Genomic DNA, 18,918 nt, shown 5'->3' on the forward strand with positions numbered 1-18,918 from the left:
GGGCCCGCTTTTCCCGGGCTTGTGATAAAGGAGCGGCAGCTTTTGGTAGGAGAGGACTTATTTTATCCGTTTGTATGTACATAACATACAGGGACTCTCTCCAAAAACAGCAGCATCCCTATTCCAACTCATCGGCAAACCCGGATCACAACCTGGGAAACTTGCATGGCCGGCTGTATGACAGTTAAGGGGTTCGAGTCTAATTCTTTGTCCATCATCCCCTTAAACCAATGAAACAAGACCCTCCCTCCATTAATTAAGCTTTCCTCGACCCTGACTGCCGCGGGGTTTCACGCTATCGCCGCTCTTTCCGAGCCGTGGGGTTACCTATCGGACTTGGATACTTTGACCATGCATTTCATTCATTCATCATCCATTGCTGCTTGAGATTTTATCGAGACTTACCAATTGCCCACTTTCGTCTCATTCAATCGTAAAAATGGCGGCCACTCTGGTACATCTCCCATCGGAGATCCTACACAACATTCTCAGCTATGTCGATCCGGAAGACCTGGCCTGGCTTCCTCTCACATGCCGCTCCCTCAACAACTTCATCAAGGGCAATAACCCCCTTTGCCGGGCCATCTACCTGCGCATCTTAGTATGCTAGCCCGTCCTCACACTCACACCCCCTCCCCAATACTCTACTCAACTAACCCTCCCAGGACGAACCCCCAGTAAGGGACCTCGACTTCGAGCAAGAGCTCCACGACATCGTCAAGCTCAAGAAACTTTGCCTGTCCCAGCAGTCCACCACCAGCAACCGCCCCAACCAACACCCCCAAACCCACCTCCCCTTCGTCCACCGCACCGTCACCCGCCTCCTCAACCACGCCATCACCGTCCCCACCACCAACCCCACCAAGAACAGCAACAACAACAACAACAACAACAACAACGACGATAGCACAACCACAACTACCACAACCACCAACAGTCCCAACAGCAGCAGCAGCACCACCACCAAAAATGCTACTAATAACACCACCACCCGCACGCGCGAGTCCCGCGGCCGCACCTTCCCGGAATCAGAGAACGTGCGCTTCCTCGCGACGCTCTTTGAGGCAAGGCCAGCCGCCCGGCGCAAGTTCATGGCGCGTTCGTTCTTGTATGAGCGGGCGCATGTGCTGGGGGTGAGCGGGTTTGGCGGCGGTGGTGGTGCGGAGGTAGAACAGGGACAGGGAGGGGGGTCTAGGTTGGCGGGGGGTGGGAGTGGGGGTGGGAGTGGGAGTGATAGGGGTGCGTTGTATGGATGGCGCATGCCCCGTGAACCCCGCGAGGCGTGTCAGATGAGCGCGAAGCTGCATTGTCTGTACGGTTGGGGCCTGGGCTTCGAGGGCGGCGGGCGCCCCGGCGCGACCGAGGACGCATCCTGGGGCCAGGCGCTCACCTTCGCGCGCCAACGGGGCGGTGTCTACCCGCTTGCGTGCTCCAAGGTGTATGACCTGAGGGAGTATACGAGGGGGACGAAGTGGGGGCCTTTTCTGGACCTCGGCGGGGGGGAGGATGCGGAGGTGAGGGTCGATTGGGAGAAGGTGGAGGCTATTATGGTGGTGCTGGGGGCGAATATCAGGTGCAAGGGCGTGGAGCGGTTCCCCATCTTTTGGCAGTTCTGGGGGAAGCCGTTTGCCGGGAGCTGGAAGGGGAGTTATATCCCCTGGTCGCGGGACAGGGAGAAGGGGGAGGAGGGCGAGGTGAAGGAGCTCGACCAGCTGGACCCCTACGGGGTTGCGGGGAGCTGGTTGCGGGCTGTCAGTTTTCTGGGTAAGTCCCCCCGCCCTTCCGTCCGCCGGTCGATGGCACCAGTTCGGTACTCACGCGATCCAGACTTTAGCGATTTCTTCCACTTCAACTTCCCCACCTTCGACGAGCTACCGCCCGACGTGCCGCGCCCGCCCATCAACGTCGGCCAGGCGACCCGGCTCATCCTGATGCGCATCCGCGTGGCCAAGGTCGAGCCGCCCGGGCCCGGCGACCACCCGGACCACCCGGTCACGCACTTCGCCGGCTTCTCGCGCGCGGTGGAGGGGTCGTGGGAGGCCGACGCCGACGCCGCCATCCGCGGCACCGTGCGCGTGACCCCCGAGGGCGAGGTCCGCTGGACGTCGTACTCGGTCTTCCACGGCGAGGAGAGGTGGAAGAGCGAGGGCGTCCAGATCGGCGGCATCAGGTCGGCGCGCGGCGTGGTAGGGACCTGGTTTGACAAGTATGTTTCCTGCCGCGCGAAAAAATCAATTAGGGGCTTTGGGTTGCTAATGGTGGCTCGATTCTGTTCTAGGGACTTCAACCCCCAGGGGCCCTGCGGGCCGACGGCGTTTTGGAAGATCTCGGACCGCGAGGAGACAAGCGACGAGCCGCAGGTTTTGTTGGAGGATCTCTATCCGATTAGTACATGATTGTGAGTTTCCCGTGTTGGTGGCAGAGGATGCTAATGGGTCGATGCGCAGTCGCTGCCGATCCGGAAGAGAAGGCCATGGACGAGGACGAGACTGCGCAGGTTGAGTTCGACCTGGAAGCTGGAGTAGGGGAACCCTTCTGGCCGGACGGTGCCGAGGATGACCTGGAGGACGAGATGGAGGGGCTATACTTTTTCGATCCCCAGGATATCTTTGACGAGTTTGATGTGCTGGATGAGGATCCGGATGAGGAGGGTTATGGACTCGATGGCGATGACGATGACGACGATGACGACGAGGACTTAATTGCTACGCTCGCGCATGGCTAGTGGTTTGCGGGCGGGCATGGTTAAAGCGAGACTCTAGACCTAACTGTGCGCTACGAATTCGAATACAACATTTGCAATAGCCAGAATTATGCGCTCAGGGGTATCCACGAGTCACTGTGCAACCTTCCACGACACCCGGGCTCCTAGCATCTCTCTCTTCACCACCCCACCAACCAACCTCGACGTCCCATCGCATACCCTATTCCCCCAAATCCAGAAACCCCCCCACCCCTCAACAACAACAACAACAACGACGACGACGACGACGATAACCACCCACCCAACAACCCAATCACCACCTTAAACCTTAGCCACCCCCGGATCGGTATTGACCTTGCCGTGCTCGCACGTCGCCAGCACGGCGCCGTCGTCGGCCCGCCGCATCGTCCCGCGCAGGCTGCACAGCCGCTGCCCGACCTGCACCAGCTCGCACTCGACCAGCACCGTGCTGCCGGCGGGCGCGGGGCGCAGGTAGGTCGTGTTGAGGGTGCGGCTTACGCCGAGGTAGGACCTGCTCTCTCTGTTAGTTTGGTTTATTTTGGGGGGAAGGGGGGGGTTAAAGGGGTGGGGTTCTAAGGGGGTAGGTAGGGGAGAGGAGGGGGGGGGGGGGCGTACCAGAAGCCGGGGCGGGCGACGACGGCGAGGACTGTTGAGGTGCAGAAGTCGAAGAGGCTCGCTGTGCAGCCGCCGTCTGTGTGTGTGGGGGAGGATGTTAGTGTCGGACGATCACATGGGAGTATTTCTATTCTCTCTCTCTTTCTCTCTGTGAGGGTCAATGCCAGATGGACCTACGCAGGTTGTTAAGCCGGTTGCAGTGTACCGGCTGCACGGTGAAAGAAAAGGTCACCGAGGGATGGGGTCCGTCAGCGGAGACGGAGTGAACCGTCAGATGGGGGAAGAGGGACTTTGTCCATTCCTGATGCCAGAAAATGAGGTTGTTAGTTGAATGTCATCTCAGAACAAGAAAAGGGGTAGCCGAAACCTGCCTGGTCGTCTGCGTTGTCGACTGTTGCGGCGAATTGAGAGATCAGCTCACGGATCCGTTCCTCGCCGGTGAGATCGAGGTAGGTGTTCGCATGTTTTTCTTGCTTGGCTCGAGGGTTCGACATGGTTGCGGTGGTTGTGTCGTGTAAGAGAGTTGGGGAGAGATGTATGGAATTGGATAATAAAAGGTGTGATATGGCCCGGATGCTTATATCCGACCTTGACTCCCAAAGGATTCGGATTGCAAACCTGGAATGTTACCAAACTCTCTCTCGGTACAAGAAATCTGTCAGATAAAATTGGGGATAAGTCTTCCCTGCATAAGAATCCCAACTTCAAGGTTCTCTCTCTCACTCATCAACCACAACTTCAGGCACACCAACCCAGGTTATAGGGGACCAGGGGCTACCCGCTGTGGGGCCAAACCCCGCCGAGGCCGTTCCCCAAATTCCGGGGCCATGTGCCTCGGCATTGGCATTGTAATCCCTGCTTGATTAGCCGTCGCCCCCATGTCGCGATTGTTATCGCATCTTCACCTGTCAGCCCGTGCTTTCAACATTCAACAACCCAAACTCAACACCTCGATCCAACATCCCGAACCCTCACCATCACCATCACAAATGCGACAATAACGCCCCTCCACCAACCCGAACCTCCACCCAAACCCAAAAACAAACACAAAAAATGGAGTTCATCCCCGCCCTCCAATCCCGCCTCGACGAGCAAAAGCCCTCCCTCTTCGAACTCCTCTCCGAACAGCAGCTCTCCGCCCTCCTCCCCCCCACCCTCCGCTACCTCCTCACCCTCCTCACCCACCGCTACCCGCGCCAGCTCCTCCACGTCCTCAACCGCTTCGACGAGATCTACGCGCTCGGCGCGCTGCTGGTCGAGCGCCACTACCTGCGCACGCGCGCCGGCGCCTTCACCGAGCACTTCTACGGGCTCAAGCGCGAGCGCGCCCTCGCCGCCGAGCTCCCGCGCGCGTCCGCCGCCGCCCCCGGCGCCGTGCGCGATGCCCTGCGTCTGAGCCGCGGCGATGTGTGGCGGAATCTGTTGGTGGTTGTGGGGATTCCGTATCTGAAGCGGAAGTTGGACGAGGCGTACGAGGTGGATGCCCCCCGCGCGTTGCTGGGGGCCGCGTATAACCAGCGGCCGGCGGCCGGGGCGGGCTGGAGGGAGAGGGTGGTGTTTTGGTGGCGGTGGTTCTTGCGCAGGGTGTACCCCGGCGTGAACGCGGCGTATTATATGGCGATGTTGGCGTTTAATTTGGCGTATTTGTTTGACAACTCCAAGTACCACAGCCCGTTCCTGTGGATGATTGGGACGCGGGTGCGGCGGATGAACGGGGCGGATTATCGGGCGATTGAGGCGCTTGAGGAGAAGATGGTCAAGAGAGGAGGGGCCACGACGATCAGGGCGAGGATGCTGGGCGGGCTGTCGATGGTGCTGCCGACGAGTATCTTCGCGCTCAAGTTTTTGGAGTGGTGGTATGCGTCCGACTTTGCCAAGCAGTTGTCGCGGAAGGCGGCCGAGAGCCTGGATCTGCCACCGCCCGTTGTGACGGGGTTGCCGGAGAAGAAGGCACAGCCGAAGGAGGAGAAGGACGCGGAAAAGGAGGAGGAAGAGGATATTGACGAGGAGGAGAAGGAGAGGCGGGCGATCGAGAAGGCGCCCATTGCGGCGTCGTCACTCCGGCCCATCTACACGGTCCCTGCGCCAGAGGACTCGGACCATTGCCCCATCTGCGAGGGCGAGATCACCACCGCCGCGGCCTGCCAGACGGGTATTGTGTACTGCTTCGCCTGCATCCACAAGTGGCTTACCGGCACGCACGCGCGGCAAGAGAAGTTCATGGCCGAGAGGGCGGGCAAGTGGGAGAGCGGCGAGGGGAGATGTGCCGTCACCGGGAGGCGGGTCCTGGGCGGAACCGAGGGGCTGAGGCGGATCATGGTGTAAAGTTTGTAAACTGTAATGATGACTGTATCAAAAGCAAGGAGCCGGGATAATGTTTTGTGATTATTAGATCTAGGTCGCGTGGTATGCCATGTGCTATCCGAAACGTGTATAATACAAGAAGCCAAATCCTACAAGTTCTTTTCCCCCCATTCTATTCTTCTATAAGCTGCACGCACTCGCCCTGTGGCCAACACTTCTACAAATCCACCACCGTCACTGGATTGCGCAGCTTCCCGCTATTCCCGTACATGAGCGACACGTTGGCCATCAGCCCGCCATTGTTGGTCCCTGGCCCAAGCATGATCCACTTCCACAGGATGCTGGCGACGCCGTACCATAGCACGTTAAAGGCGTCGACCCAACGGGCGCTCGGCACCATGTCGTAGAATGGTCCGCTCTCGGGCCGCGACATGAGCGACTCGTAGGCCCGTTGGCACTCGTCGTAGTAGACGGCCTCCTTGCCGTAGCCGTAGTGCGCGTGGCCAAAGATGTGCAGCTTCGGCTTCACGCGCCAAACTTCGTTGAGCAGACCGTCGCAGCCGAGGCCGAGGTCGAGGTGGTGGCGCTAGCGATGTCAGTCACCCTCATGAACCTCCCAAGCAAAGGGGCCTACTCACCGGCGGCGTATGCGTGACCAGCACGTCCGTCTCGTCCGGCACCCTCCCCTTCCACGGATGCTTGTCCTTTTCATACTGTAACCTACTCACCCCATCAGCAAGCCCCTTCCTCCCTCAGCCCCGGAAACAAACACAACAAAAGAAACGAAAAGCACTCACGCAAACCCCTCCCCACACCACGGCACCGCCCCCCAGCCGTACACATTCAACCGCCTCCCCCCTTCAAACGCCAACTCCACCCCCCGATCACACAGATACTCCACCCCCGTCCAATCCACCCCCTCCCCCTCCCCCTTCCCAGCAGCAGCACCACCACCACTCCCACCACCACCACCCATCTCCTTCCTCACCCCCTCATCCAACCACCCATCATGATTCCCCCCCACCACCACCTTCCACCCATGCGGCAGCCCCCTCAACCAGTCCACCTGCCTCTGGATCTCCGCCGGCGTGCCATCCACGGTCAGATCCCCCGCATGGACCAGCAAATCCCCCGGCGGCACCGCATACCCGGGGATCAGGTTGTGGGTGTCGGACAGGCACACGACGCGGATGGGCCGCCGGCCGCGCGGCGGGTGGAAGGGGTGGCCGCGGAGGGGGAGGAGGAGGTGCCGGTAGATGAGGCGCGTTAGCCATTGTAGGGGGGAGGCCAGCAGGTGGTCGAGGGCGGTGGGGCGTTCCCAGGGGGAGGGGCGGCGGAGGTGGAGGAGGATGAGGAGGTTGTTGAGGTGGTGGAGCATGGTTGTGGTTGGTTTTTCTTTTCTTGTTATTTTTTTTTGGGGGGGGGGGGGGGGGGGGGGGGGATTGTGGTGTGGCGAGGTGGGTGGATGTGAGTGAGGCAAGTGAGCTGAAAAGAGGTTTGAGACCCAAATGGTGGTGCTGGTGGGTTGCTGAGTCTACCTGTTGTGGTTTCAAATCCAATTAATTAGAAGCAAATCCGGCGTTACACGGCCGGTCGTGGTGGGACGGTGTCATGGCTTTTAAAATGATGGAATGCGAGATGTTGATGTGGACGTCAGAAGGCGCAGATCACCAACCAAAGCCAAGCAAGAAGGTTGAGAGGCCATTCAACCCTAACCCTTTGAATGCCCGTCGGCAGCCAGGTTCAAGTTCAGCGGTTAGGGTGGTACGAAGTGGGAGGACCGTCGAGATATCTTCACGCCAAAGGGATAACAATAACAAACCACCAGATGATAGTTGAAACTTGAAAATTTAGGACTAGGTACTTAAAATTATTACTCAGGTATCTCGCTCATCACTCGTCTATCCTTTTTTGGTACAACCCTGCAAATCCAATCCAAACTCCAACCACAACCCGAATGCATCAGGTATCTCAAGGAACAGACAAAAGAAAAAAAACGAAAAGAAAAAAAAACAATCTATCACTCATCCCAACTCAATCCCCAATCCAACCCTCAATCCACCCTCCTCCTCCACCCCGCCTCCCCATACTCGGGCAACCCCCCGCGATCCGCAACCTGCCCATCCCGCCCCGCCGCCAACATCCAACTCCCCCTCTCCCCCCCTTCAAACCCCTCCCCCTCCGGCGGCGCAAGCAGCACCCGCGGCCTCAGATGCTCATCCGCCGCCGCCTCCTCAAAACTCGGCGGCCCACCCGCACCCTCCTCACCCTCCTCAACCTCCCCGCTTTCCCCCACCACTGCTGCGGGCCCCGAAGAAGGAGATTGCGATTGCGACTGCGACTGCGATCCGACAGCCACCTGCAGCGGCACGACGAGCGACAGCGAGTTCGACGCCCCCTTGCTGGCGAGCGCGACGGTCAGCTGGACGGTGTAGACGCGGCTGGCGATGCAGGAGTGGAAGGTCGGGACGAGGGTCTTCTTGTCGGTGGGCAGGGAGAGCGGGATGGCAAGGGTTGCTGTGTGTTGTTGCGGTTGCTGTTGGTTTTGGGACTGTTGATGGGGTTGGGATGGGTTGGCGTGCTGCTGCTTGGGGGAGAGGAGGTGCTGGTGGGCGAGGTCGCTGCTGCTGCTGTTGCTGGAGTGCAGGCTGCTGCCGTAGCCCGAGTCGCGGCGGGCGAGGGGGGCGGGGGTTGGTTGTTGGGAGCTGGAGGTCCATGCGGGTTGCTCGGCGAGGGTGACGGGCGGGAGAGCGGTGGAGGTGAAGAACTGGCCGCGGCGGTCGGTGAGGTAGGGCGCGTTCCACTCGCCGAGGTTGGGGAAGGAGGCGATGGTGCCCGAGGAGTAGTAGGTGTGCGCCGTCACCTTGGCTGTGACACCCGTGATGGTCGGCGGCAGCGCGCGCGGGGACGCCGCGTCGAAAGCCAGCCGGATGTGCGCCATCGGGTGCGACATGACGCGGCGCCCGTCCGCTGAGAGCACCGCCGCCCCCGGCTGGATGGCCTCCGCTGTGATTCGGCCAAGCTTGGTGGCGAGGATGTTCTTGCGGAGAGTCTTGGCTTTGGACATGCGGTAGAGGCGGTCCTTGGCGGTGATGTTGAGTGGCGGGTCTTCCGGGCTCGCGGGGAGGACCCGGAGGGGCTGATTCGCTTCCATGATGCGGGTCTTGTGGTCGCCGTCGTGGCGCAGAACGCGCGCCGTGATCTTGTACTCGACCTGGGCCATGAGTGGCGCCATGTCATCGCGCTCCCAGCCACCAAGGCTAGGCGGGAGCCGCACGTGGTGGTCTTGCATGGCGTCCGAGAGGCGAGCGTGGTTGCACGCGTTGATGGTGAGCTGGCTCGGGATCACAAAGTTGAAGGGGACAGTGTAAGTCTGGCCGGTCTCGAGCACCCTCGGCACGGGGTAAGTGGACTCGGGAATCGGCATGACCATCTTGAGGAACGTGTGGGTGACTTCTTGCGGCGCCGACAGGCCCTCGAACAAGGTCTTGGTGTAGCCGAGCAGGAGGATCTGGATTGAGTCGAAGCTGACATCGCGCTTGGTTGTGATGGTCAGGTCGCCGGTCACGGGCGAGAGAGAAGTGTAGACCTTGGAGCTGTAGTGGTCCTTCAGGTTCACGTTGATGTCCGACTTGGGGTACGCCATCCGCTTAGCGTGGCTCGGAGCCATGCTGGGTGAGACCATGCTCGCGGCGGAGGAGGTTAACCAAGTACCCATTGCGGCTGGTGTACTGCGAGAGAGAAGAGAGAAAGATGGAGTTCGGGACAAGAGAATAGACCCCAGTGGGACAGTAAGTTGGCGGCAGACCGGCCGGAGATAACGTTATGGCTGTTGGCCCGGTGTGTGCTGTGGTTGGTGTAACAAGAGGGGGCAGGTCCAGTGTAAGTGCTGCTGTCCAACGGCGTAGTAGGCACCTTGAGACAAGTACAGGTGTCAGGGTATCTGATGCTTGGTATGAGACAATGGAACCAAGTCTAGACGAGGGGTACCATTTCTCTTTATAAGAGGCCGTACGTTGACTCGACAGTGGGAAGAAAACAAATTCAGCCCTGTGACTGACATGGAACTTCCATCAAGTTGAACTGACTAACTTGACTCATTACAAAGCATCCGCTTTCTCTTTCTCTCCTCCCAGCAGCATCCCGCCCACCACCGCCAACTAAGCGTCATGGTTGAGCGTCCAGTGATCGACTGGCGCCCTTCTTTTTCCCGACATGGCTCGCCGTGCCTCACCCGGGCCGGGGACTCGCTCTGATTGGCGAATGCACCAATAGCGTGCGTGGTTCAAAGGGCGGCATGTGGCCCCGCAGCGCTTCCCTGGCTGCACTAGCTGCACATCCGGCAACCCAAATGGGGGTCCTCAAGGTGCGCCCAGGCATCAAGCACACCGTCTCGACCCGTCCAACTTGGAAAGTGGGGTTGACGTGGCTGTCGGTTGGCTCCTTCCGTCGATTGTCACGATCCCGTCTCAACAGCTCCTACCACATCGTCGTCAGCCAAGTGAGATAAACTGACGCGGTGGCACACCGCACAAGACGATGAGTAGATTGCATGCATATATTTCCCGCTCGAGCTTTACGTTGCCAGATTTTTGGGTAGTTGTCGTCACAAAAACAAAAGCAGAAAGCAGCGCTGTCTCTTTCCTTCCCATGACGGTTGATGATTCAATCTGGGCTCCACTGTCTGTACCCAGCACGCAACGCCTGAGCCGTTCCTGGGGGCTTGGCACCCTTGTCGCCTTGTCTGGGGAAAGGCGTGAAAGGCCCCTGTCCGGTTATCGGATGACAAACTCCCAAACCCGTTCAGGCTCAACCTCGAATCCCGCTCCCAACGCTGGTTTGCATTGATGAAGGCTGTCCGGATACGGCATAGTTGGTGTGATGGTCGGCTCTCAAGAGCCGCCTTTCAGCGGGTGCCAATGCCGTCAAGCTGCCCGGGTCCGGTGTCGGACGGCGAGACCCGAGACGCGTTGTCTCGTCCGCTCCTCGCGCTTTCACGGCCGGCCGCCCAATTGGATCCATCAGTCAGCCCAGCCCGGACCATTCCCCACACCCTCTCCGCATCCATCTGCTGCTTCTTTCAAGGCGAGCAGAGACAGCCGTTGACGATATCGATATTTGGCAGTAAACCCGAGACGAACGACCCGCCTGGAAGATGGGCTCACGATCTAACCACCAGTGACAGCTCCCATAAGAACCTCGTGGAACAAGCGCACGGAGCCATCCTTCCCGTTTCAACACCCGAGCCGAACCACATCGTCGAACATCAGGCCAGTCCTCGCTAACAGCCACCTTTGGAGGCTTAGTGCCGACCTCGCGGCGTGGATTCTCGGCTCCATCGTATCGTCCCACGGGTCAGCTTCTTGGAGTCATCGGGCAAGCAAGCTGGAAGCTGTGCACCCACACCTCCACACGAGATGCGGACTCCTTGGTAGCGGGCCCCGCACCACCTGCCAAGGCATGGATCCACGTTGCGTGCCGCGTATTTTTTTTTTTCGACATTTCTCAACCCGGGGACTTGGGACCGTCCCTCGAATTGCACACGCAGCATTCCGCGTCATAGCGCAGACCGTTGAGAGAGATGGTGTGCGTACTGGTAATGATCGACCTCGACGAGCGTTTGTCAGCCGTGGGGGGAAGCACGAGAGCTGTGTTGTTAGGATTTGGAGGTTGCAAGTTTGCGACCGGGGTTTGCGCCTTTCTGTCGACATGTCTCGTCGTTTCAAACAACCTTAAAAGATCCCTGCACTGAGTCAGGCATGCTTGGCCGCTAAGTTAACCGATCTCTGAGGCCCCACACGTTGCGGGCGAGGGCTCATGGGTCTGTGCTGCTGCTTTGTCATGAGCCATCTTAATAATCCACCTGAGCAGCTGTTTGAGCTGTCCCAACTTTGAGTCGGGTCATCACTCAAGCCCGTGTCAATATCGAGATTTTCCAGGTTCCACCGCAGAAACGAGCGCTGCGGCTGTGAAATGACCCGCAGTTGACATACACGAGGAGACTAGTCATCGTTCATACATAGAATGAAAAAGATCCCATAATTAAACGGTTATTTGTATCCAACCCGCTTGGATGCGACCTCGGCGACAATGCCGACGCTGGCCGTCTATGACTCTACATATTCTAACATGACGTGACTCGACGATTTTTTGAAGTCAACTCTATCGGCAAGCGAACAGCTCGTTCGCCCGAAGATATCGTGAACTCCGAAACAACTGTCCCACTAATTCCTCAGTCGTGCCACGAGATGTATAGCATGATGCCCGCCCCAGCCAGGATCGCCGCAAACTGCACCAGCGTCTTGCGCAGCTCGGCCGCCTTGTTAGGGCCCGTCTCGAGCAGCTCGGGGATGACAGCCACCGTTCCGACGTAGAGGAACGTGCCCGCGGTGAAGGGCAGCAGCATGTCGCCCCAGGTAAGGCTGGTGCCCCAGAGGCCGCCACGCATGCTCATCTCCGCTCCGTCGCCGCCGCTGCCGCCGCCGCCGCCAAACTCCTGCACCGCAATGCCGATGAGCGTGCCAAGCAGGGCGCCAATGGCCGTGACGAACTGCGCGCCCATGGCCTGGCGCTTGGTGAAGCCCGACTGGACGAGCAGTGCAAAGTCGCCCACCTCGTGCGGGATCTCGTGGAAGAAGACGGCGACGGTGGTCGTGGCGCCGATGGTGGGGGACGCGTAGAAGGACGCCGACATGGCCAGGCCGTCGGTGATGTTGTGCGTGAAGTCGGCGCTGCAAGCCCAGTTAGCATCATCACCCCATCCACACAACACACCCTTCATAAAACCCCCACGTACATCATGTTCAACAACCCGCCCAGCTTAACCGACGGGTTAACCTCCTTCTTCTCCACGACTACCACCTCCTCCTCCTTGCCACTCCCCTCCTTCTTCCCCTTCCTCAACCTCGCCCCCTCCTTCTCCCCAACCGCACTCGACCTCCCCTCCCCCCCACGCACATCCGCATGCCCATGCCCATGCCCATGATCATGCCCGCCCTCCCCCCCAGTAGCAATCCTCAACCCCTTATCCATGCCCACGAACACCAAAAACCCCACCAGCACGGCAACCCCCAACAACAGATTCCGGTTCGGCTCCACCAGCACGAGGCGCACGCGGTTGGGCTCGTCCTCGCCGAGGAAGATCTCGGGCAGCAGGTGGAAGAGGGTGTCGCCGAGCAGGCCGCCGACGGCGAAGGCGACCATGACGGAGAGCGAGGCCGGGTCGATGTTGGTGGGGCATAATGCGAGCAAGAAGTTGGGTGGGCCCGAGATGTAGAGGGTTGCGAGGAGGGCGTTGATGGCCGGGTGGGAGGAGGGGAACAGCGCGGTGAAGAGCCGTGCTGTGAAGGACGGGGGGTGCGCGGCGTGCGCGGTGGCTTTGAGCGTGGAGAGGTGGTTGATGATGGGGCATTCCTGTTGTTTTTGGGGTGGTTAGGTCCAGGTTTACGGGAATGGTAAGTGGAATGGAGGGGAGGTGCCACTAACTTGAAGTTGGGCGTCCAGGTCAGCGAGGGAGAGGGTTTCGGGGGAGGGCGTCACGGTTTTGTCGGAGGTGGTGTTGGCCCACGCTGCGAGGACAAAGCCCGCGAGGAGCACGAGGGCTGCGGCGCGGGTGCGCCGGAGCTGGAGGAGGGCCATTGCGACGGGTTGCGCGGGGCAATTGAGGTGTCGCGGGATGTGGGCAACGGCGTCGGGACGGGATGATGAAGGAAAAAGGGGTCGCGTGTGGGAAGTGGATCAAAGGCCAGCTGGTCGAAATTGGCAGGAGGGTAATCTTGCCAAGCCCGGAGCCCATAGGGCTGAGCCTGGGATCTGGGGCATGATCGGATGGGGAAGTCGAAAGGTCGATCCCGCCTGTCAATATTTGGGCATTGTCGTTGTCTCGAATCTCTCGGTGTTTGTTTTCCATGTATCAGATTCAATTGGGCTCAATGGTGGTGTTTGCCGGGTATTTGTGGTTCTCGGTGACAGTTCCAGGTACTCGGAACCGGGATGGTGGGCCATTAATTAACGTTAATTAACAGATCAGATAACAGAGATGCTACCTGTATCCCGGCAAAAAACCCCGTGCTCATGGTTCCAAACACCACACACCGGGGGAGCGGATGGAAGGTAGCATATCTGTCGGCATGTAGAAAAATCAGGTATGGACGGGACGCATTCACTACACGAGCTTGACATCGAGATACGAAGCTTATTCGCATTTCAAACAGGGACACAACTCCCTGACCACGCATCCCAAGTTATGACCAGTCTCCCAATAGTCGTTGATCAACTCGTTGATCAGAATATTTCACCGAGTATGGTAAGTCATTTAACTCCTAAGCCTGTCCGTTTGAATACCCTGCCAACCGAACCAGTTATTTATCGAAGGCGACATCAACGCCGCAGCCCTGCCAGAAGCCTGCCCAGTGATCTCGCTCACTCAGCATCGCACGCCTCATCGTCCCCATCTGTCCCCTTAGCCTCACCACATGAAAGATCAAAAAGCGGCTTTCCCAGACCCTCCCCAACGATCCCAAAGCTCGGCTCCGGCGTCCCCTTCCCCGCATCGCGCAGCGTATACCACCACACATCCACCTTCCCAAACAACCCACAACCCACGTCCCTCCAAAACCTCCTCGCATTCTCCGCCGACGGCACCGCCTCATTCACCGTCTTCCCACTCACCGGAAACCCCGTCTCCGTCACCCACACGGGCTTCCTCCTCCCCTCCCCACCCTTCCCACCCTTCCCACCCACCGCAACCCCCACCGTGCTCTCCATCGCCTGCCCAAACAACAGCCTCCCCTCCTCCACCCCATTCACCACCCCCCCCTCCCAATAGCTATACGCATCCATCCCCACGAAATCCACCGCCTCCACCACCCGCCGATTCCCCGGCATCACCCACTCCGACCACGTATCCACATGCCCGACGGGCACACCCCCCAGCGGCGTCCCCCTCACCGCCTCCCGCACCTGGTTGATATACCCCACAAGCACATCCGCACCTAGGCCCGCCGCGCTAGGGTCGTGCGCCCGCCCCGTGGGCGACGCCCGGTACAGGTCCTCGCTGCCGACGGCGATGCCGACGACGAGGTCGGTGAAGGCGGGCCCGTGCGTGGCGATGGCGGTTTGGAGGGCGGCGAGTTCGTTGGTCACGGCGCTGGCGCCGGCGGAGCACCAGATCCCCAGGAGGAGGGTCGTGTTGGTGGCGATGGCGGCGGGGATGGCGCTGATGGGGGCGGTGGCGGTGCCCCATTGCTGGTAAGGGGGGTTGGGTGTTAGCTTGGGGGGAGTGGGTGGTTAAGGCTGGGGGGGGGGGGGGTAGAAGAGAGGAGGGGGTGGCTGGCTTACGATCATGGTGTAGAGGCGCGCGCTGTTGAAGCCGGTTGCTGGCGCGCCTTCGAGGTTCTGGGCGGTTTTGAACTCGGCTTCGAAATCGGATTGCATCTTGGGGGAGTTGTCGGTGAAGAAGGCGCCGTAGTTGAAGCCTTGGTGGAAGGCCCGGGCGGAGGAGACGGCGGCGGTTAGAACCGCTAGGCTTAGAGTAATTCGCATTGTGGACGGCGTGGATTATCAAAGAATGGGTTCGAAGAAGGGGAGTATCTCCAGAAAGCACCGAGGCAGTTAAGAAACCCGGGAGACTCCGGGAAGAGATAGGTCTAGGTGGAGGGCCGCAGGGTACAAAAGGGGGAGGCAGTGGTTTTATATAAGAAGATACCCGGGGGAGTAGCCCTGGTCACCACGACCACGCTTGGATCCCGCGGCCAACGGGCATCAAATATTGCAAAGGGGCCCAGGGAAGTGTGATCATATGATTCAAATCTACGTAAAAGCTGTGTGATAGGCATGCTAGATGGGAAGCATGGGTGGTGACCCATGGCCAAGGAAACAACAAGCTGGTGTACCAAGTCGGTTCGATTTCGGATTCAAAGGTAGTCGTGAGAGTCGACCTTGATGTCTGATAAGTAACATGACCTGCCAACCTGCTGTGGCCATGTGGTTGTAGAAAGGGAGATCGTGGTTGTGATTACAATGACATAGTAATTGAAAGGATAACGGAGCCATGTGACTCGCCCCTTGCGACACTATAGGATGAGATGGAATCAACCGCGATGTTGATAACGAGGCCCTAGTGAGCATACATCGTCTTTTTGAACGACCCCTAGATCTACACCAAGGCTTAAGAGGCATCACTTAACCCTGTCTATTACCAATCAGTCCAAATGGCAAAGGATCTCGGACGGTTCATGACAATATATAACCAGTTCCTAAGCTTCGAAAGACTCCCCCGCCACAGAATTATATTTCGTGGGTTGACCCTAAATACATGAGGGTGCCTAGCAAGCCGTGAGGCCTGTTAAGAAGTTTACCACTTGCTAACCCCATGTGGCCATCACTAGACGGTACTTAGGCATGACGAGACGCAAATTTCTGTTGCTCTAGTTCGGTTACATATCAATTTGTATATGGCGGTGTGTTGCTTGAGGAGAACGATCAGAGTGATGTTGCCATCATGTTGGGCGAACCGGTGATAATGAGTTCTAACTCAAGAGAGGCGGCGATATAAGGATGTAATATTTATCCCGGTCAACGACCTTACTGATGGTCATTGTTAATGATTGAGAGGAAGCACAATGTGTATCATGGTAAACCAAAGCAATGCTACTTTTAATCGATTGCGATAATGAGACAGTTCTCGCCTCTGGAAAGTGAAAGTGTCTTCCTGTGCCCCAAAGGCCATATGCTTATGGCTACTTCAATGTTGCAATAACTCGACGCCACAGGAAGTCGGACTTGGACCCGGAAGAACCCCTCCGTGTATACATAACGTGGCAAGGCTGGAGATATCCGAGACATTGGGCTTGGATGAGTGAGACACTGGATGTGCATGATACATGAAACGTCGCCCCCCGCCCCACAAGCACGCGAGCATAAGCCCCGCATCGAAGACAGCGTGAAGTCATGAACCTTCGATATCCGCTTCCATATTTCTGGAACTTCGCCCCTTTCCAAATTCAACAACCAAGCTTTCGGATCCCAAACGCGCATGGCACCGGGGATCCCTCCCCCTTCCACGCCCTCAACTCGACTCTTGGCGATCAATCCTCCCTTCCCAACCTCCCCACCATCGCCCACAACCACATCCACATCCACAACCACCACCCCCAAAAACAAACCACCAAAAATGCCCCCCACCCGCGCCCCCTGGCGCGCCGCCTTCCTCGAGCACCTCAGCCGGACCCCCACCCCAACCTTCACGCTCGCAACCCTCGCCACAGCCACAACCGTAGCCGGAGCCCCCGCCGCCCCGCGCGCACGCACCTGTGTCTTCCGCGGGCTGTGGGCGTCCGGCCTGCCTCCCAACCCACACAACAACAACCCGGCACCGCTCAACCCTCCGGGGGTGTACGAATCCGACCTGCCCGTGTTCACGACCGACGCGCGGTCGGGGAAGGTCGGCGAGCTGGGGGTCGGCGAGCTGGGTGTCGGAGAGGGGGCGGTGATGATGATGACCGGGGGCGGGGGCGCCGTGGAGGCCGTGTTCTGGGTGGATCATCCGGAGGCGCGTACGCAGTGGCGGGTGAGGGGCCGGGCGTGGGTTCTGGCGGGGGATGCGGATGGGGATGGGGAGGGGGCGAGGGTGGTGAGGGGGGTTTTGGAGGGGAGGATGAGGAGGGTGGATGGTGAGAGGGGAGGAGCGGGGTGGAGCTTTGCGAGGGAGGTGACGGCGCATTTTGGGAATCTGAGTCCCCTCATGAGGGGCTCGTTCAGGGCGCCGCCGCCGGGGGTGCCGCTGGCAGCGTATCCCGCGGGAAAGGGGGATGAGTTGGGGCAGAGGGTGGATGATGTGGAGGATGAGGCCGCGAGGAGGAACTTCAGGGTTGTGGTGATCGTGCCGGAGGAGGTGGATCAGGTGGATTTGAGGGATGAGCTGCGGGCAAGGAGATGGCTGTATGTGTATCGGGGCGTGGACGGCGTGTCAAAGCTGCCTGGTGGGGAGGTCATTGGGGAGTGGGAGAAGGTTGAGGTCTGGCCGTGAGCGAGCAAGAGTGGCTAGCTAGCGGGTTGGGTTGAGGGTGAAAGCCCCCCCCCCCCCCCCCCCGGCTATCAGATAAGAATATGAGCAGGCGTGATCCTTCAACATGAGACACCGATCTGTCAAGTGTCTGGCGGCCCACGTTTTGGTTTAAACGGTGGGTTGCCGTTTGCCCCTTTCGAGTTCAAGGTTCACGTTCTTATCAATTCCCACGAGCTGAGCAAGGGTCAACCTTCCTTATGTTGCCTCGGTAGGGAGTTCCCGTTCGAACGTAACATGGCCTTGGGTTGGTTTGAGTCGACCGCATGCAGCACAATTCTCGCCATGCGCAGTAATTGTTGACTACATCAGCTCACCGAAGAGAAGGTGAGGGAGCAAGGGTCGAGGCCGTTCGCAGCCGAGTCCATCGCCCAACGGCCGCTTGTGAAGCAAGGTGGGTCCAGCCAAGGTCAAGGAAGGTAATTAATTATTCGTAATTGCCTGACGTTTCCGAACGTCACGAAAGAGATCGCCGGTTTTCTGGCTCGCTGGAGATGATGGTTTCGAGGATCCAACTTGCACCCGAGCTTGCTGTTGCATTCAAGGACCTCTCACAATTCGGTTCAGCATGGCGGCGAGAAATGTGATTTTCAATGTCAGATGCAAAATGTTGAAACAAGGTGGGAACTGTGGCTTGTGCTTCAAAGAGAGCACAGACGCTGAAATTGCAGGCATTCGTTGACAAGCACGCAAGCCGACAGAAGAGGAAGGCGCAATGACCTTTTGCTGAGTTTTTCGAGGCAATCCCGGGGTTTTCCTTTCTTTTCCTCTTCATGGTTCCATCCAACCTGTGCACTCCCAGGAAACGCCAAGATATCGAGACCCGGCTGCCCGGTGCCAGGCTCGCTTCCAATGACACCTGAAAGGTGCCACTCGGCCAGACGAGCGAGCCAGAGAGCCCGCCGCCGCCGTTAATCTGGGGTAGCCCGTCATCAGTATCGCCCCCCCACGCGGATGGCGGCTCGAAGCACGCGATGGTGGCACGGTGGGTTGGATTGATGAAGCAACAGACCCATGGATTGACAGGAAGATCTACTCATTGGACGATCCATTCAATCACCACCTACCATCCTCGGGGCATCGCCCGGTTATCTTTGGCTCACTCAAACCAGATTGCCAGACCAGGACGCTCGGGTGCGTTTTACCCCGCGTTACACCCACGAGGGTTGCTTCTCCAAGAGGCAGGTCTCTGCTCGGTCAACCGGGCGTG

At 58.9% G+C, this 18,918-nt stretch overlaps 8 protein-coding genes across 8 annotated transcripts; 3 read left to right on the plus strand and 5 right to left on the minus strand.

Annotated features, from left to right (window-relative positions):
* The first annotated feature begins 80 nt into the window (after positions 1-80).
* Positions 81-3,043, plus strand: B0H64DRAFT_346948 (uncharacterized protein). Its single transcript, XM_062801353.1, has 5 exons — positions 81-601; positions 666-1,764; positions 1,828-2,206; positions 2,279-2,388; positions 2,448-3,043. Exons 1-5 carry the CDS (start codon positions 440-442, stop codon positions 2,723-2,725), a joined length of 2,028 nt encoding a protein of 675 aa, XP_062655763.1. The 5' UTR covers positions 81-439; the 3' UTR covers positions 2,726-3,043.
* B0H64DRAFT_406088 (HotDog domain-containing protein) lies at positions 2,990-4,062 on the minus strand. Its single transcript, XM_062804482.1, has 4 exons — positions 3,712-4,062; positions 3,518-3,641; positions 3,341-3,416; positions 2,990-3,236 (listed from the first exon to the last, which is right to left on the minus strand). Exons 1-4 carry the CDS (start codon positions 3,832-3,834, stop codon positions 3,026-3,028), a joined length of 534 nt encoding a protein of 177 aa, XP_062655764.1. The 5' UTR covers positions 3,835-4,062; the 3' UTR covers positions 2,990-3,025.
* B0H64DRAFT_365034 (Pex12 amino terminal region-domain-containing protein) lies at positions 4,001-5,713 on the plus strand. The gene has a single exon (XM_062801862.1). The coding sequence runs from the start codon at positions 4,394-4,396 to the stop codon at positions 5,663-5,665; it is 1,272 nt and encodes a 423-aa protein (XP_062655765.1). The 5' UTR covers positions 4,001-4,393; the 3' UTR covers positions 5,666-5,713.
* B0H64DRAFT_346954 (Metallo-dependent phosphatase-like protein) lies at positions 5,714-7,060 on the minus strand. Its single transcript, XM_062801354.1, has 3 exons — positions 6,442-7,060; positions 6,283-6,364; positions 5,714-6,230 (listed from the first exon to the last, which is right to left on the minus strand). The coding sequence occupies exons 1-3, from the start codon at positions 7,020-7,022 to the stop codon at positions 5,862-5,864; spliced, it is 1,032 nt and encodes a 343-aa protein (XP_062655766.1). The 5' UTR covers positions 7,023-7,060; the 3' UTR covers positions 5,714-5,861.
* Positions 7,061-7,473: 413 nt separating this feature from the next.
* Positions 7,474-9,810, minus strand: B0H64DRAFT_225153 (uncharacterized protein). The gene is made up of 2 exons (XM_062799633.1): positions 7,998-9,810; positions 7,474-7,584 (listed from the first exon to the last, which is right to left on the minus strand). The coding sequence occupies exons 1-2, from the start codon at positions 9,360-9,362 to the stop codon at positions 7,546-7,548; spliced, it is 1,404 nt and encodes a 467-aa protein (XP_062655767.1). The 5' UTR covers positions 9,363-9,810; the 3' UTR covers positions 7,474-7,545.
* Positions 9,811-11,660: 1,850 nt separating this feature from the next.
* On the minus strand, positions 11,661-13,464 carry B0H64DRAFT_466933 (ZIP zinc transporter-domain-containing protein). The gene is made up of 3 exons (XM_062807701.1): positions 13,130-13,464; positions 12,441-13,057; positions 11,661-12,375 (listed from the first exon to the last, which is right to left on the minus strand). The coding sequence occupies exons 1-3, from the start codon at positions 13,280-13,282 to the stop codon at positions 11,877-11,879; spliced, it is 1,269 nt and encodes a 422-aa protein (XP_062655768.1). The 5' UTR covers positions 13,283-13,464; the 3' UTR covers positions 11,661-11,876.
* A 509-nt stretch (positions 13,465-13,973) lies between these two features.
* B0H64DRAFT_225174 (glycoside hydrolase family 17 protein) lies at positions 13,974-15,334 on the minus strand. The gene is made up of 2 exons (XM_062799634.1): positions 14,984-15,334; positions 13,974-14,890 (listed from the first exon to the last, which is right to left on the minus strand). Exons 1-2 carry the CDS (start codon positions 15,185-15,187, stop codon positions 14,066-14,068), a joined length of 1,029 nt encoding a protein of 342 aa, XP_062655769.1. The 5' UTR covers positions 15,188-15,334; the 3' UTR covers positions 13,974-14,065.
* A 1,483-nt stretch (positions 15,335-16,817) lies between these two features.
* Positions 16,818-17,672, plus strand: B0H64DRAFT_445205 (uncharacterized protein; the record flags this gene model as incomplete). The annotated part of the gene is made up of 1 exon (XM_062806833.1): positions 16,818-17,672. The coding sequence occupies one exon, from the start codon at positions 16,818-16,820 to the stop codon at positions 17,670-17,672; it is 855 nt and encodes a 284-aa protein (XP_062655770.1).
* Between the last annotated feature and the right edge of the window lie 1,246 nt (positions 17,673-18,918).

The sequence above is a fragment of the Chaetomium fimeti genome (assembly GCF_033439085.1).
Source record: "Chaetomium fimeti strain CBS 168.71 chromosome Unknown B0H64scaffold_7, whole genome shotgun sequence".
Taxonomy (NCBI): domain Eukaryota; kingdom Fungi; phylum Ascomycota; class Sordariomycetes; order Sordariales; family Chaetomiaceae; genus Chaetomium; species Chaetomium fimeti.